The 14,857-nt window shown below is 38.7% G+C and overlaps 1 protein-coding gene across 1 annotated transcript; it reads left to right on the forward strand.

The window, feature by feature from the left end:
- Positions 1 to 8,817: 8,817 nt before the first annotated feature.
- Positions 8,818 to 10,555, forward strand: LOC311130204 (transcription factor Sox-2; the record flags this gene model as incomplete). Its single annotated transcript, XM_084162902.1, has 1 exon — positions 8,818 to 10,555. The coding sequence occupies one exon, from the start codon at positions 8,818 to 8,820 to the stop codon at positions 9,763 to 9,765; it is 948 nt and encodes a 315-aa protein (XP_084019028.1). The 3' UTR covers positions 9,766 to 10,555.
- Positions 10,556 to 14,857: the final 4,302 nt, after the last annotated feature.

The raw sequence follows: 14,857 nt of genomic DNA on the forward strand, positions 1-14,857 counted from the left end.
ATAGTTATTTTTCCTCATCAATCTACACACAGCACCCCATAATGATGAAGCAAAAACAGGTTTTTAGACTTTTTTTCCAAATGTATTAAAAATACAAAACTGAAATATCACATTTACATAAGTATTCAGACCCTTTACTCAGTACTTTGTTGAAGCATCTTTGGCAGCGATTACAGCCTTGAGTCTTCTTGGGTATGACGCTGCAAGCTTGGCACACCTGTATTTGGGGAGTTTCTCCCATTCTTCTCTGCAGATCCTCTCAAGCTCTGTCAGGTTGGATGGGGAGCGTCGCTGCACAGCTATTTTCAGGTCACTCCAGAGATGTTCGATCGGGTTCAAGTCCGGGCTCTGGCTGGGTCACTCAAGGACATTTGGAAACGTGTCCAGAAGCCACTCCTGCATTGTCTTGGCTGTGTGCTTAGGGTCGTTGTCCTGTTGGAAGGTGAACCTGAGCGCTCTGGACACGTTCATCTTTCCCTCGATCCCTCGCTTGGCATTCAGGCCAAAGAGTTCAATCTTGGTTTCATCAGACCAGAGAATCTTGTTTCTCATGGTCTGAGAGTCCTTTAGGTGCCTTTTGGCAAACTCCAAGCGGGCTGTCATGTGCCTTTTACTGAGGAGTGGCTTCCGTCTGGCCACTCTACCATAAAGGCCTGATTGGTGGAATGTAGCAGAGATGGTTGTCCTTCTGGAAGATTCTCTCATCTCCACAGAGGAACTCTGGAGCTCTGTCAGAGTGACCATCGGGTTCTTAGTCATCTCCCTGACCAAGGCCCTTCTCCCCCGATTGCTCAGTTTGGCCAGGCAGCCAGCTCTAGGAAGTGTCTTGATGGTTCCAAACTTCTTCCATTTAAGAATGATGGAGGCCATTGTGTCCTTGGGGACCTTCAATGCTGCAGAAATGTGTTGGTACCCTTCCCCAGATCTGTGCCTCGACACAATCCTGTCTCGGAGCTCTACGGACAATTCCTTCGACCTGATGGCTTGGTTTTTGCTCTGACATGCACTGTCAACTGTGGGACCTTATATAGACAGGTGTGTGCCTTTCCAAATCATGTCCAATCAATTGAATGTACCACAGGTGGACTCCAATCAAGTTGTAGAAACATCTCAAGTATGATCAATGGAAACAGGATGCTCCTGAGCTCAATTTCGAGTCTCATAGCAAAGGGTCTTAATACTTATGTAAATAAAAATTTGCTAAAATTTCTAAAAACCTGTTTTCGCTTTGTCATTATGGGGTGTAGATTGATGAGGAAAAACATGTATTTAATACATTTTAGAATAAGGCTGTAACGTAACAAAATGTGGAAAAAGTCAAGGGTTCTTAATACTTTCTGAATGCACTGTAAATCCAGTCCAGTCCAGTGTGTCTACTGTCTTCTACTGTTCTCTGCTTGGTATCACTGTCTGTGTGACATGATGTGGCCAGCGTCTAAAAGGTATCATCCTATGCTGCCTTGGGTGTCTTGGTTTGCCACCTAAATGACTCTCCACACTTAATTACAGAGGATGAGGTGAATGCCTCATTTCTCTTTGTTATAGGCTAAACTGTCAGTAATCCCAAACAAAGGGCCCTGGCTCTGGAAGCTATAGGATTTGCTGCTGGGATTATAGTCTCATGGATAATGATGTGCAGTCAGCAGAAGCAAAGCTTTATTTTAACTGAAATTGGCCAGTAAACAAAACCAATGGTATGTCTGATGGCGAGAGTAACTGTGTAGTAAGCGCTGTGGTAGAGTATCGCCACTTCTGCCAGTTAGCTGGATCTATTATGTGTGTTTTACAGTGCAGGTCTTCTGTTATCTGATGGGACCGCCACCTATTCTCTGCTATTGTTGCTACATGGCTGTTTTCCATGTGGGTTTTCCTGCTAGGTTCAAGCCGGTTCAACCCAATTGTAAGTTGATTTTCACTCTGTCTATGTACTCTGTGGCACATAGTGTAGCTGTTCATATGACTATGGCAATACCATGCTTCATTTTGTTGAGATTGTTTGAAATTGTATAGGTATAGCATTAGCTTCTATACCTGGGAAAATGCAGATTATCTGATGATATGACTTGACTGTGTGTGTGTGTGTGTGTGTGTGTGTGTGTGTGTGTGTGTGTGTGTGTGTGTGTGTGTGTGTGTGCTTTGTAGTTTGAGTAGCCCTGCTCTCCATATTCCCAGTCAGACTCCATATAAATAAATGCTACTGAAGCGAGACAACATGTGAAAATATAACACATATGCTTCTCAGTCTCTATTTACTCTGGGTGGTGATTTACCATAAAGAATCATGTATGATCATGTAGGTACCTTTTCTTCGTGTGTGACAGTAAGTCTAACCATTTTGAACAGGCGTTTTAAAGGGGAAAGACCTTGAAAGAGCCATATCAAATATATAGACATGTGTATCAGAATTAAAAACATGTATTTGTGAGTGAGAAGAGTCCCATTGGTATTCCTTGGTAAGTGAGGGGGGAAATGTAACATCTCTCCACATTTTCCTTGAGTAGTGCATTAACATTACACCATTTTATATCTGCTCTGTATGACAAGCAGATTAGAGTTGCTAGAGCTTTAGTATTTCATGTCAAAGACCATCTGGTTTGTCAAACCATCATATTGCCTATCAACCAATTATTGATAATGCTACCTTAATCACATCGGAGTTATTTCATGCAGAGAGCACTGAGTAGCTAGCCCCTGAAGTGATGAGAGCTGTCCACGGTGAACTGGTCCCTGTGAGTGTGAGAGTGAATGAGTGTGCATGGCCTTACACTCTCTATTCATTGCCATGGTAGTTCACATGAGGGATCAATGTGACACATGACTGACAGGTCTCTGGCTGTGTGTGCTTTTGGAGGACTACTCTCTCATTGATTACCGATTCAGTGTCTCGCGTAAAGAGAAAAGGATGGGGTCTTGAGTGTCATCCTCCCATTAGTCTGTGCTTGTGTAAAATAAACGCACACAAAACAGGCGCCGCAAATGTGGCCTCATGCATATGGAAATGAAAAGCCCATGTTGCAGATATGAATGCCCAGTTTTTCATCTGAAATGCATTAGCATTCTGTGATGCTCAAACACTATCTAAGTGAACTCTCTCAGCCCAGCTGCTATTAGACTCTGCCTAGAAAACAACGAGCTGTTGCATTGTATCATTTCTCTCTCAAATAGTTTTAATTAAAATCATCCAAAGACGTCCATTGTATGACTCATTTGACTTTGATTCTAACTTGGAGATAGAAGTTAATAATGAGATCTGTGGCAAAGCATATTACTAACAGTAAATCTGTTAATCCTCTTGACAATAATACTTAAAGCCAAGATACTTTTCCTTGACTCTCAATGGGGAGTAAGGAAAGTGCTTTGAAAGTGAGTTTTGAGAAAGACATGAAACATTTTCAGATTACTGTTAGCTTCACTGATTTAAAACGAGGCGGAGGCAGTGGAACATGTTGTCACTCAACTCCTCCATAATAATCCTATCACCCGATTACTGGTTTTGTTGTTGTTATTAGACGTCCCCTACATAATCTGTTCAACTCCCTCCCTTTTCTTGGGTGCACCTTGCAAGCTAATTAACAGGGGTAGAATTTTGATTGAAGTCATTATTGCTCACCCCTTTGTAGCAGCACCTTAGAGATTAACGGTGAACCATGTTATATGAGAAGACAAAAGCCCTTGCTGCCACTGGAGTGGATTACTGTCAGTATGGAGCTATAGGAAGGTAGAGGAAGCCAGTAATTCCTATAGAAAAGTAGACAAACATAGAACCACTGACTAACAACTTTCCCTGTTGAGACCTTTTGTCTTGAGATTCCTCCTTTCTCCTCCAGCTCCCTGTCAGGAATGATAAAGACCTCGAGTCAGGCCAAAGCCAAAGCCCAGGTGACATGGAGAGTAAATTCAGCCCTAACAATTGGTGATATGCAATATGTTTTGTTTGGCTAAACTTCAGTGCTCCCTTTGTAACTCCTTAAGCACTTTATTGATTACCCATAGCTTAATTACAAATGGCATCATCTGCAGATTGAATACTGTTACTTTAAATGGCTATACAAACCTTCTTATGCTCCCTGAATGCTGAATTCAATCATCTCACTTCACAAAAAAATGATGCTATGTGAAATCCATGGTAAGAATACTATTGAGATTTTAAACCCACTAATATATGCAACTTTTAAGCTTCATTGAAATTCCTTAACCACAGTTCATTTGATCATAGTCTATTGTAGCCTATCTCTCCAAAAAATAGTCACTCATCTGCTTTCTGTCCAGTTTAAGGATTCAGCTTGTGAATGGTCGTTTTGGGGAATTGATGATAATAATAATAATAATAATAATAATAATAATAATAATAATAATAATAATGATAATAATATAACCAACATATAGCTAACATTTTGTTCAACCAGTTTCTCTTGACATTGCAGTGAAGCCTACTTTCTGCAAAGGAAACAAATCTTTATCAAATCCCCATTCTATGCCTTTCAATAATAAACCAAGCCCATTACCTCACGGAAGCTTTTGTTGGCCCTATACAAGAGAGAACAAAATGGTTATTCAGGAGAACGCTTTAGATTTTTATAGTGGGTAGAATTCACAAAGAGCAGTGTTATTGTATTAAAAAGAACCATCTGTACCAGAAACAATGGCTTCAAATTATCTCTGAATACCCACTGAAAAATATAAAGCTTTAGCTTCTCATTATGTGCGGTGTAAGGGGAGGTGGGGGGCGGGGGGGGGGGGGTGAAGCAGACTTGGTATAACTGACTTTTGTTGTTCTTGATGCATTCTTCTCGTTTTAAATCGGCCCCTTTTCAGATTGTGTGTAACCATAAACGGCTTTTCTTCTTACACGGTTAGCGAGCAAAGGACCAGCGTTCAGCGAGGAGCATGAGCGGCAGTACGCTGAAGTAGGAGCACTGGCTCTTGTAAAATATCTGCGGACTACTGGGCTAGTAAAGAGGGAGAGATGCCCAGAGAGCATACAGCTGTTTCGGTCGAGCGAGAGCGAGTTCTCCGGCGGCGGAAGAGTGGTTATTGAATCGGACAGATGCTGTTCCATCCTCTTTTCTGCCAATCACCCAAAGATGAGGACAACACCCAGTGGTCCGGGGACAGTGAAAAGCAGCATGCGCGTATGCAACAGCAGTGTGAGAGTATCGCATTAAGAGCTTCAGTGGTTCGTTGTTTCTTTTTCCATTGATGTATCGGACATAATTTAAAGCTTGCTCAACACTCGCAAACATTCGATTTTAAGTAGATTTTCTATTATAGCCTAACTATCCAAAGTGTAAGTGTTTTTTGGTTTGTTTCTTTTGTAGGCTACTGGCTTTGTTTGTTTTGTAGACTACTGGTTTAGAATTGTCCAATTATATTTTTGGGACATTTTGTTTGGTTTATGAAATTCTCCTCATTCCTCAGCAGAAGTAATGTTTGATCTTTAGCCTAAACACTGCTCTCAATAATTTTCTAGATTGTTTAATTTGGACTTGATCTATTCTGGCCAACTTGCTGAGAGTAGGCTGTCATCAATAAATAGGCCTATTGAAACATCACACTTGTCAAAGGGTTGGTCCAAAGTAAATGTAAAAAATATATTTATCAATTTCTGACTCTATACCTACAATACTGATTTGGAGTTTGGAGTTAAAATAAAAATATACCAAATTAGAGAGAAATCATTAAAATATTGTTTTGCTAAAGTTAAGCTAGTCTAAGAATATTAGGTTTAAAATTGCACTCTTTAAACGTCCACTCCCTGTCCCTTTGGTATTTCATAGGCTATATGTATTGAGTGCTCAGAAGGTAATATTTTCTTTGGTGTACTGCTCTCCAATCACTGGCACGGCCCCTAGTGGACAATAATATGAAGCTTGGAGATTCATAATTCTATATATTTTCTTACCTGAAGTCTCTCTCTCTCCGAGAAAAGGAAGGATCTGTTGAAAAAGTAAACCCATTTATTAAATCAACATATTACATCCAATTAGTAATATCAGGGCTGATTTGGTTATGTTGGATTATATTGAGTAAATATTGACTTTTAAGGAGCAAGTGTGATGGGAGATTGCGTAATAAGTTAGGCTATAGGCCTAAGGGTTATTATGGCAGGCTTGGATTTATATCGGGTGAGGTGTCCATTTTGAAAGGGAGCAAAAGGTGACTACATTTTTGAGAAGGGGAGGCTATAGTATTTTCAAAAAAACAATCTATAACTAATTCCCTCTTTAAGACATTTCCACACTCATTATGTTCAAGAGTTGATAGGGATAGGCCTGAATTTAATGTTTGTGCTTAATTTACCATGAATTGCAGTGTTTTTCTTTTTTAGTTTATACATAAATAAAATAGCCTATACATTTGTTATCATGCCTTTTGCTCCGTCCACCCTTCATTACAAATATGGTTTATATGCTGCAAACATTAGTAGAGGTTGGTTTGGTCTCGAGTGCCCGAATGGTGTTTGCCCGCAATTCTGTTAGTTGTCAGTTTGCTAATTACAAATGCAGGGAAACTCCTGTTAAGTATTCTTCATTATGTTGCAGACTCCCGCTGTTTCTTTCACATTACCATAAGCAGATTACAAATAGCGGGGAACACACTCATATGCAGATAGAGGAGAGGGCTATTTCTAACTTGCATTATAATGGTCTGGTCTGCTGTAGCCTAGGCCTACCTATCACCACATCTCACCCAATTACTCCAAATGTTAACCTTTTCAATATGGTGGTAATAAACGATGTACCAATTTCTATATCATTTAAATAAGTAGTGATGTTTGATGAAATGTACAAAATAGGCCTATAATTATTTTATTTAAAATATAATTTTATGTAATATTATAGGTTAAGCATTGTAGATGTATATTACTAAAATGTTTAAGATTTTGTATTTACAAGCTCACAAGAATGTGTCCTAAAAATACAATCTATAAAGTGTCTAGTTTCTCGATACATATAGGCCTATTTGATGCTTTTCCAGGATTTCCAGCATCATTCATTGACAACTGTTCTACCATAAGCGTGAATGTAGCCTACAAAATGAAAAAGCATTATCAGTATACTAATGTAGTTGGTAGCCTATACAAGTTATATTATTACAGTGCACAACAGAATAAATTAGCGTATTAGGCTATAACAGTGTTCCATGACACCTTTTAGGTTCATAAATGTGTTTTTGCTATTGTCTATTTCGCCAGCAGACGGCGCTGAAGGCATGTAACAACGTGGCTTCATCTGTCTGTTTGGCTCATACCTAACCTTTTGGATATAGCCTATGTGTGAATTTAGATATGTATAAACACGTGCTTTTACTGGACACATAGGGGCTTGTTACTGTATTTCGCTTCTCATATTCTATCAGCTGTTGTAGCTCACATTTAAAATGTAAATTAACCATCAGATCATCAACAAATAAAAACAATTGTATAGGCCTATTTAAAACATTTATCAATCCTATGGGAGTTTTAATAATGCCAATTGTTGATGTTATGGGTTGAAAACCTATGGGCAAAATTGCGTGTTATTTTGGCCTGTCATTGAAGTAGTGACCACTCTTGGTCATATTGTTAGTGAGTAAACCTTTTTTGTTTACTCACGTCTTGTGACTAAATGAATTTCAACAACAAAGATCTTAACAACGGAATGGAAGTTAGGCTATATGTAGTCATGCTTTTGTTCGGGCTTATGTACTGAAAACACCCGAAACAAAACTAAGCAACTTATTTGTGATGGGCATGTCTCCGTTTTCTGTTGGCATTCAACTTCAGTTCAAGTGAAGCTCATCCATTTCAACAATGGGGAAACAGCTAAGATTACCTATCCCCTTTTCAGTGCAAAAACCGAGCTGAACTTGCTGATCGGTTCCTTTTATGTTAAGTTAACTCAAAACACTAATATTTATTTCATGGATAGCTACACATCGCCTAATTACTAACAGAAAAGGAATAACATCACCCTTATTGCTATAGCCTCTTACAACTAGACTACTACATTCACAACTATTACTACAACTGTTACTATGGCCTAATGACAGTTACTATGGCTAGGATATTTGTATGTTTAAGTTTTGATTGATTTTGCCCCATTTACTTTGCCCCTGTTTAGTCGTTGAACATTTAAAAAAAATCACAATATAGCCTAGAAATAGCAAACATGATATAAAGACACATTTACATTTGATTCAGTAAAGATGAAATATCTAATGAAGTTTAAAATGTTATTTATTATTCTCAGCAACTTTTGAATGTTGGCTTAAAATAATAGCCAACATAATTAAATGTATCCTACTGTATAATTTCTGGAGCTTGTAATCCTTCGATTTTCAGTAGGAAGCACTTAAAGTTAGCCATCCTAGTGAAATGTTTCCACTTAAAGCACTTGCAATAATAAATATATAGCTGAGGCCTATTGGTTGATAACAGCAGCATCTGCCTCTGTGCTCCACCACTGACCGCAAGTAACCCCGCCCCTTTATGATAAATAAAAGACACAATCCTGGCGGAGGGAACAGTCGCTCTGTGATTGGTCAGGTAAAAAGGCATTTATTCCCTGACAGCCCTCATCACATGAATGGTTGTCTATTAACTTGTTCAAAAAGTATCAGGAGTTGTCAAAGCTCTGGCGAAGAGGGAAAAGTAGTTTGTTGATTCTTTGAGACCAAGAGAGAAGTTTGTGGACACAACAGGACCTACTGGCTGAAAGCAAAAAGACGTTTACTATTTCTACAAAGTTACTGAAAACGACAAGGTAACTCCAGCTAACTACCTTTGAGTTGGACTTTTTTAATTGGTCGGGCAAGTTTCATAAAAATCTGTTAATAATGTATAACATGATGGAAACTGAACTGAAACCCCCCGCACCCCAGACAAATTCTGGGGGTACTGGGAATTCAAATTCATCTGGAAACAACCAGAAAAACAGTCCAGACCGAGTCAAGAGACCCATGAATGCCTTCATGGTTTGGTCGAGGGGACAACGAAGAAAGATGGCACAGGAAAACCCCAAAATGCACAATTCGGAAATAAGCAAAAGACTTGGGGCGGAGTGGAAGCTTCTATCTGAGAGCGAAAAGCGACCTTTTATTGACGAAGCGAAGCGTCTCCGTGCTCTCCACATGAAGGAACATCCGGATTACAAATACAGACCCCGGAGGAAAACCAAGACGCTGATGAAGAAGGACAAATACACTCTGCCAGGTGGGCTTCTTGCACCGGGCGGCAATGGCATGGGCGCGGGAGTGGGTGTAGGGGGAAGCTTGGGCGGTGGGGTTAATCAAAGGATGGACAGTTACGCACATATGAACGGCTGGACCAATGGAGGTTATGGCATGATGCAGGAGCAGCTTGGCTACGGGCAGCACCCTGGTTTAAACGCTCACAACAACGCGCAGATGCAGCAAATGCACCGCTATGACATGAGCGCACTTCAGTACAACTCCATGACTAACTCCCAGACCTACATGAACGGATCACCCACGTATAGCATGTCCTACTCACAGCAGAGCACTCCTGGAATGACTCTGGGCTCCATGGGTTCGGTGGTCAAGTCAGAGTCCAGTTCCAGTCCCCCCGTAGTCACGTCGTCGTCTCACTCCAGGGGTGCTCCGTGTCAGACAGGAGACCTACGGGACATGATCAGTATGTACTTACCGGGCGCTGAGGTGCCGGAGCAAACTGCCCAAAGCAGACTCCACATGTCCCAACATTACCAGAGCGCACCTGTACCCGGCACGACGATCAATGGCACACTCCCATTATCACATATGTAAATTAACTTTTATAAGAGAAACTGGACTACTTTGGACTATTTTTGTACAGAAAATTTGGGGTGGGAAAAGTTGTATAGAACTCAAGGAAAGAACATAAAACTTTTTTGTCTTTCTATTCGAAAGATAAGTTCTAGAGGAATGATAGGAACTCTGCAAAGGTTTTTCAATGATGTATAAGTTTGGAAAGTAGAAAGTGGGAGAGTCTCAATCAGATGTTTTATTATTGCAATCACCTTTTGTACAGTATTTATCAAAGAAACATAACAATCAGATGTAATGTTTGTAAACTACAAGAGGTTACATTTTTATAATCAGAAAGTCTGCAGAAAAGAAAACGTCAGAATTGAAATTGAGTACAAGATGCTCCTAAAACTGCAAACATTGGAATAGCGGGAGTAAAAGCAAAGCAGGTAAATGTTTCTCCTTGAGGGTCATTAGTACTAAACCATTTTAATTTCCTTAAAAAAAAAAGAAGAAGCAGAAACCTTTCCTTGCAGGTTAAGCATAATTGTTAATTTATATTTTGTCTCCCACTTTTCATCTGTTAGAGGTATAAAGTTTGTGTTCTTTATTTTCTAATGATTTGTACGATTTATGTATATTTACTGTGATATTAAGTTTTTATTTCAAATTTCATTCCCGTAGTTGTATTTTAAATTTTGGCCTGTACACAGTTGCCAACACTTCATGTATATATATATTCGAACTAATATCATCATTATAACAGTTACAATTTCAGCTGAGTTTTTTCAATATGCAGTTTGAAATGAATAAATTTTTGAAATTTGGATACTTGAAATTGTATGAGTTTTGATTTTATTTATCATTTAATTCATTAGATAAGATTGTCATCCACGCTAAATTTGTTGTGGATTGACCATGTTTTGTATTGCATTTATGTTATTCATGTTGCATCAATATTTATTAATCACATGATATGGTAGAACTTGATAGCCTTTCATATTCTGTCATATTTATTATATTTTTCTTTTTTTACAATCCAAGGAAACACAGGAATATAATACATCTATAACATGCTAAATCTTAAATCATATCTCATCAGAACTATCAACAAAGACAAAATCAAAGCAAATCATTTTATTGTGCGTATGCTTCTGTGTGCACGCGCACGCGTGCATGCCTGTGTTTCCTATGCTTTGTCATTTTACATATTTAGATGATTAAGACTCAGGTTAACGACGTTTTAATTTTTTTGTGAAAGGACCTATGCGCCTAAGGATTACGAAGGACTACCATGCAAGAGTTTGTTGCCTGTAAACCTATGCTTTGAGGGGAAGATTATTCGCCCAAAATGTTCAAGATTCTCACCAAGGTATTCGTTCATTTTATATTTTTCAATAATCAATACACTCATCATTTGATTTATTTTAATTACATTTTCTATTTGAGAACAGGTTTGTTCGGGGCATGCATATTATTTAAAACAGGCCTATACGGATTTGAATTAAGTTTACCTCTCGTGGATCAGAAAATAAAGTTTGAGTGTGACAACAGCGGCTGGATTATGAAGGCATGTTTGTAGTATCGATCATTTAAAATGTAATAACATTAAAGGCTCTTGATATATGAATATAGATAGACCCACTGAGCAACAACGAAAAAAAAATATTATTTTACAAGTAGGCCTATTGTTATAGGCCTACTTGTCTTGAAAGCATAGGCCTACTTGTCTTGAAAGCATGCACCACATTAACAGTATTTTTCATTGTGCGGTTTAATGCCGCTCCATATTAATTTGATTATTCGTTTAGTATCCAATTGTAAGACTGACTTACACTAAATGTAGCCTGTCTGATGACTAAATCAAATGGAAAGTATTTCTGCAAAGAATCAAAAGACCCAAACAACTCAAATAATTTTCACTCAGAGGCCTAGCCTAAATACTGTAGCTCCATCTTCGAGTGGCCATTGAATTCACTGTTTATTCAAATTACGATTTCGCTTAACCATGGTTCACACCGTTCATGTCCATGGGTCGATGGGCATACCTTTTAAAAAAATCCTGTGTTCGCACTGTCATCTGTTGTTTCTAAAAAATAAAAATAAAGATAGCCCTAGATGAGATTATGGATCATGCCTTGAATATAACAACGGTTTAAATCTGGGGTTGTTAAAAACATTTTTTTTTTCTTCTGAACTGTAGAGGTAGATTTGCACTGTTGCTTGCCAAGGCTGGGAGCTTCTATTACACTAGGTCTCAGGGGAGAGGAGCTCACATTAATCGCTAAATGAATATTTGACGAGGGCTCATTTCAAAGTATTATTCGACAAACGTGTCCCTACCGGACTTTCAAGGGGTCAGGGAGCAGTGGTTCAATTAATTATTTATACAAGCAGTAGAATTGGTTGTAATAGCTGAACATGTTTCATAAACTAGGATTTTTAAAGGTCGAGTGTGTAAAGGTTTTTATTTTAATGTAATGGCAGCAGGATTGGCCAATGTCATCATATGTGAAATATTTAAGTATGAGCGTTTAGCTTTAGTTTCATTAGTGTTTTTTTGGAGATTGGTAGAAAAGACACATTTGATAGCCTATAAGCATTTTACCTTTAAAGTCTATTGCAAACATATAAGTGAAAAACATTCATGAAAATATTAACGGAGCACGTTTTAGTAGAGGTGTCGACTATATTCCCATTAGTTGTGATAAGGTACAGGGCATGAACTAGCAATTATATTAGGCTACTGGACCTATTGAACTTGAGACTTTTGTGTTGGACTTCCATTGAGAGACTCACGTTTTCTACACATTGAATAAGGGATATAATGCTTTTTCTATTCCCTGGAGGACCAGTAATAAGTCAAGGAATCCCCCTGTTGGCTCACCACAGTAGGAGGAAAGTATAAAAGAGGAGTGTTTAAATTTATTTTCAATTGCGTGATTTAATCTCAAAGCGCTCAATGGTGCGCCTACGTTAAAACTGCTGGTTTTTGTTCAATCCTCTCATGTTTTGAATGCTTGGGCGTAGGCCCCCATATGCTTGGATATAGGCACTCATAAAAAATTGACAACTAAATATATCGTTTTGTGTGATTTAGGATAACAGCAGTGTATAAGAAGAGGACCCAATGGTTCCAAAAGGCCTGGTTTTGCTCCACCGCCGTCCAACCAGAGGCTGCCGCAGCTATTTGGACAGCAACAGGTGGTAAGCGCACTATGTTTTGCTCATAGTAAAACCCCTCAGATATTATCTTTTGATATCTTTGTGAAATGACACGCTCTTCCTGGAAAGTAATTATCATAACATATGAGGGCCCAACGTGTATAAACACATGTTAATCTAGTGTCCAGATCTCATTCATATGGGTAGGAAGATATAGCCTACGGCAAGAGACCTCCATATTTAATCAGATATAGGCTATGTAATATTTGTAGGGCTATATACATTTTTGTAGTTAATAAAATGTATATTGTTTGATAAATGATATAAACACGGGAGAGATGTGTCCCATAGTGTTCTCTGATCCAGAGGTAGTGGAATATGCGCACAAGTAATGGTCGCCAACTAGGCTTCTAATCCAACCCCCAAATCAGTTACCAGATTTAGCCTACTGATAGTACGGAGCAATGACGTCACATGTAGTAGATTGGTAAATAGAGAATTTCCTTTTCGCCTTGGGTAATATTTAGTTGGACACACCATGTGCGATAGTATGTGTTCTTATAACATATCATGTATTGAATAAAACATAGCCTATTTAAGGAAATGTGGATAAAAGTAATAGCATAGACAACAGGAATAGGCATAGGTCTACGCGTATCACTATAAGCCTACCCCTTTATTTCAATTGGTGGCATAATGGATTTTGAAATATATATTTTATTATTTATTAGTATTGTTGATGTTGTTTTATTGTTGTTGATATTTCTACACACTTATTAGGCTATTTCTGCAGGAAAATATGTCTCGTTATGCACATCATTGGGTCTATCCATTGATAGCATTCTAACTAATAGCTACAGTGTAAAGAAAACTACTTTTCTCTATAGTAATGACTTTTCTCGCTTTCTCTGCTGTAGTTTGAGAAGTTGGGGGTTGTAGTGGACGGATATATGTGGGAGGATGCAGCATTGTGAGATTCGTTGAATTGAAATCTGTCAGAGATGCTGTCTATTTTAAGTCTCTCGTGGGGTGAATGGCAGTCGCTCCCTGATCCAGTGCAGGTGCAGGGAAGCAGGGGGACCGGGGTCTCTCTGCGCGGCCAAAATGCGCATTCTGTTCAATAGACCACACACTGTCAGCCAGCATGCCATCATCTCTGCGCCTCTCACACATTCTCAGTGCAATGCAGGCCTTACCGAGCCGAGAGCACGCACTTTCAGCTCGCCAGCAGATATAACGACATAGCCTACACAAGCGTGGGACCGAATGACTCTCAGGATTGTTAATGCTCACTTTTTCTGTTTTTATCACTAATGTTTGATAATGAAAGGTTTATAACCATATGAAAATGCGTGCTTTGAGAACATCACACATTATTTGAAAACATTCTTCAAGTTATTTCCGTTTGATTGATATGGTGTGATCATATCCCACTGGTAAAAAACTGGTTGAATCAACGTTGTTTCCACGTCATTTCAACAGCAAAAAAATCAATGTGATGACGTTGAATCAACGTAGACGACTGATTTGGATTAGAAAAAAGTCATCAATGTAACGGAATTTCGTATTTTTTTCAGCCAACATTTAACCAAAATCCAATGACATGGTGACATTTTTTTGTTGATTTCACGTTGAATTCACATGAGTTAACAACTCAACCAAATGTAAATCAAAACTAGACGTTGAACTGATGTCTGTGCCCAGTGGGATGTTATTAATAACAATAAAATGTCGAACCCTCTTTTTCTCAATTATCACCATGGCCATTTAGTTGTTTTCGATTCTGGACACACCCTAATTTGATGGATGGTGGGTTTTAAATTCTAGAACAGCGACCCTAAACTCATTACATATTCTGGTTTCTAGGAGAGACGGGATTAGAACAGGGACGACTGTTCAATGGATTAGTAGCCTACCAGTGTGCTAGTAAATACAATATACCACTGTACTCAAGTTGCTATGGAGG

Source organism: Coregonus lavaretus (assembly GCF_964263955.1).
Source record: "Coregonus lavaretus genome assembly, chromosome: 6".
Classification (NCBI taxonomy): Eukaryota; Metazoa; Chordata; class Actinopteri; order Salmoniformes; family Salmonidae; genus Coregonus; species Coregonus lavaretus.